Below are 3,849 nucleotides of genomic sequence, written 5' to 3' on the forward strand. Positions count from 1 at the left end.
GGAGAATATATTTCCTGATTACATAAAATTAAATGGGTAGAAGACAATCTGCAGGGGAAAAACACAGGACAAGACAAATTACATTCAGTTTGCTTTTTTAATATTGAAATTTGATGCTCTAAAAGGTAAAGAGATGTTGTTAAATACAAAAACCTAACCATTAATAGTTTCACATTTGGTAAGTAATACCATAAATACACTTTGGAAAAATACGTATTTCAACACTAATCACTAATTTGATCAACACTAAGACCAAGTTGCTTATATATAGAGTTAAAAAATAAGTAAAATTAGCATTTTCAAATCAATTTTGATAGTCTTAAATGCTACTTTAGTTACTCAACAGATGTTTATTATTGCTAATGGTACCACTGTGTTTACTTTAAGGTTATCTATTCATTTGCATATGTGCAATGGCTGCGTGGACTTTAAAAAAAATTCAAATATCTTGAAAGACAGTGAAAGCAATTTGCAGTACGTCTAATGTACCAGTATGAACAAAGATAAAACAGGCAAAACAATAGTACCTATATACTGTGGGGCAAAATTATCAGCATCATACAGTACATGAGTGAAACCCTTCTTCCACCTTCATACCCCAGAAAACAATGTCACTGTGTTTTTTGTAATTGGTTTTAGTAATTTTTTGTTAAGTCAAAACTTTGGTAAGCACGCTTTGCTCAAAGTCAGTACCATGTCTAAAGATCATAACCACAATGAAATCCTGTAAAAGCCAGGTGAGGTATAAAACCATAGAAGCACATGTTCCTTTTCAGTCAAGATTCACAGTAAGCACACGTCACATTACATGGAAAAAACAAAACACCATGTTACAGTATATGGTAATGTACTGACTTTTTACTTGCAGGCCTTAAAAATTTCACCATGTTGTGATGAAATAAAGTCAGACACACCTAAAAACAAAAAAAGGGCAGCATTCCAAAAGTTTGCAGCATACATGAAAATGAAATACTATGTGCGATTCTCCATCTTTTTGTTTGTGAGGATTAGGGTTAACCCTCACAGTAACTAAACTGATCTTGCTGGCTCCTCATTAATTTTAGGTAACTAAATACTTCTTTGAATAAATACAAAAACTACTGTATACATTTGCAACTGCTCAACTAACTTTAATCTAGCAAATTTTGTTTGTAATAACTATTGGTGAACATGTACCCATTTACCCAACATTAGTTGCTATAAACAGCTGCAAGAATCCTGCTGAGTGCAATCAAGCCAAACTACTGTATACACTAAAATCAAAATTGCTTATTCTTTATGGAGCTTGACAAGTACTGGGGTGATAAAACTGTCCATAGACAGTATCTTGTCAATATTCATGTTTCTAACAGAAAAAAAACAAATCTAAATAGGGATCTCTTACTTGGGTTACTGAATAATTCTGGCCATGGCATTTTATAATGGATAAGAAACATATTTTTGGCATTTGTACCAAATTTATTACAAAATAAACAGCAATACCCGTTTATCTGGAACAAGCTTAAAATGTCAAGCAGCTGGAAACTGGGTATTTGTAAATGTAGAATATTATTTCATAATCCTTCTGCTTGCAAGAAAAGCAACAAAAATTTGGCAAGTCACGCTACCCAGCTATAACTGAACCTTTTCTACACGACTTCTTTTCAGAGTGATATCAGTGTAAATTAAAGTATACTGTGTGTATCAAACAAGCAGTAACACTGGAATCATTTTTATTTGTTTTCACTGTTCTCCCCACCCTCTTTTTTCCCCAAATACGTTTTAATTAATACAAAAACTGCTAGGCATGTTGGAGTTAACTGTCATCATAACGCACTGCACCCAGAGGAGGGCAGAGATAAACACTATTTTAAAATAATAATAATAAAAAAAAAACAACAACAATCTCAACTGTAGTGGAAAAAAGCACTTGGTATTCCATAATGGTCCATTTAAGGCACATTTCTGAAATGAAACAGGTCCAGCCATGTTATTTCTATAAAATAAAGATGACCAAAGACATTTCAAACTCCATCTGTCATCATTTATCGCTTTCAGGCATAATGCACTTTTTATATTTCAGTTATAAGGCTATACGTCACAGCACATAACAGCTTGATCTATCTACATATAATGTTTGGTTTAGGCAACAATATGACAATGCAGAATACCTAGAAGTACCACCTTGCTGTGATGCATCAACAACTTAATACTGTAAATAAAAAAAGTTAAGCAGTGCTTTGTTTTTTCCTGGAGGTCAGTCTCACAGTTACACTACTGCTCATCTTGCGACCTCCCAATTCAGCCTGTCAGACAAACATATTCCTTAGTGTGCTGGGATAAACATGTCCTGTCATACTGAAGATCTTTGATGACAGGACTAACTGTCTGCTGTTGTCAATGGATAACTATCACTATTCCACAGTAACCTTCCTCCTTCATGTTGGCTGACAGAAACAAGTAATAGTTGCCTCAGTGTAGCAGTGTGGGGAGTAAAAACCAAAGAGGCCAAATCCCTAAGACAGAGGAGGATCTATTCCGCCCTGTTGTTTTCTGAGCACAGGCCTTCCCACTGTACCCATTGTAGCATTGGCACTGGAAGCTTGTGCGGAATAGAGCCAGCTCAGCTTTGCCAGGCACTCCTGTAACATGGAAATGGCCACCCTGAATGGTAATGCTCTGTGTCAATGGGCTGAGATGCAGATATACATCACTGTCTGACGTCCTGCGAAGACAGCGGCCGTGGGAATTGCACAACACTTGACTGCACTGGTCTGCTGCTGTAGACACATTAATCAGGTAACGGCCCAGTGGTCCTTGAAGATAATTATTTAGGGTGGAGCAGCTGACCTGGTGTATAAAAAAAAAAGAAAGAAAAACATATTAGCATCAAACCACTAAAGCTATTCAGCATCAAATAAGGAGAGAAAGAATAGCACTTACACTGCTGTTTGCATAGGAGGTGTCCCCCCAGAAGATTACACCTGCAGCTCCGAGTGCAACGCTCTCACCAATGGTGGAGACCAGATCTGTCTGCAAAACATTTACACAGTTCAGTTGTATACCATATAACATGCGAAGCACAGAAAATTATTTTTAGTACATTTGAGTTCCACTCAAATCAAAATTGTTATATGTTGAAGAAAGTGTAATGTTTAATGTGTAAAGTGTTTCTTTCTAATGCTCTCATAGCAAAATAGTGATGTTATTCAAGAAGTCAAACACAAGCCAAGCTGAAGCAGTGGTTAATGTTGATTTCAGTCACTGACTGTAATCCAGGTGCACACACATGCATACAAAATACAGATGTTTCATATCCAGCAACAATGTGTAGTTGCCCTGGTGACCTCCCATCAGGTGTAGGTAGAAAGTGACAGTGTCACAGGGTCATGAAACATTTAGCATTAAGCTAAATAGGTGGACTAAACAGATTAAAGCATACATTCACATTTTACAGCCCCAGGCACTTGATGAATGTTTGCTCTAGCCAACTAACCTCAGTTAGGAAGGCCATATGAATCTGATTGATGTAAGTAGGTCGGGTATAAACAAAAACTGGATGAGCTAATCCATCCCCAACAGAAGCCAGGCGCATTGCCTCCTTCACCCTGTTTCGGACAAAGAGGCGCCCGTAATTTGTAAAGCGTAGTATAGAGTCCAGGTATATGGATGGGAAGAAAGCGGTACTTTCCTTCCACAACCAGTTAAGCTGATCATTGCGAGCCATCTCCTCAACAGGGCAGCGGCCTGTGTAGTTCTTCAGGTTACTCTTGTAGTCATGGTTGTAACAATCTGGAAACAGATAGAAGCCCCATAGTTGATTGGGCCTCAGACTCCTGGCATATTTTAGAGTCCCTTGCATGAAACTGT

The 3,849-nt window shown here is 37.4% G+C and overlaps 1 protein-coding gene across 1 annotated transcript in view; it reads right to left on the minus strand.

Moving 5' to 3' along the window:
• Window positions 1-1,695: 1,695 nt before the first annotated feature.
• The window catches only part of hyal2b (hyaluronidase 2b), a 3,465-nt gene continuing 1,311 nt past the window's right edge, over window positions 1,696-3,849 (minus strand). The window contains 3 exon segments of the mRNA XM_020587448.1: window positions 1,696-2,829; window positions 2,923-3,012; window positions 3,476-3,849. The exon segment at window positions 3,476-3,849 is cut by the window's right edge and continues 20 nt beyond it. Of these exon segments, the coding sequence (XP_020443104.1) occupies window positions 2,452-2,829; window positions 2,923-3,012; window positions 3,476-3,849 (842 nt within the window). The 3' untranslated portion in view covers window positions 1,696-2,451.

Source organism: Monopterus albus, unplaced genomic scaffold, assembly GCF_001952655.1.
Source record: "Monopterus albus unplaced genomic scaffold, M_albus_1.0 scaffold457.1, whole genome shotgun sequence".
Classification (NCBI taxonomy): domain Eukaryota; kingdom Metazoa; phylum Chordata; class Actinopteri; order Synbranchiformes; family Synbranchidae; genus Monopterus; species Monopterus albus.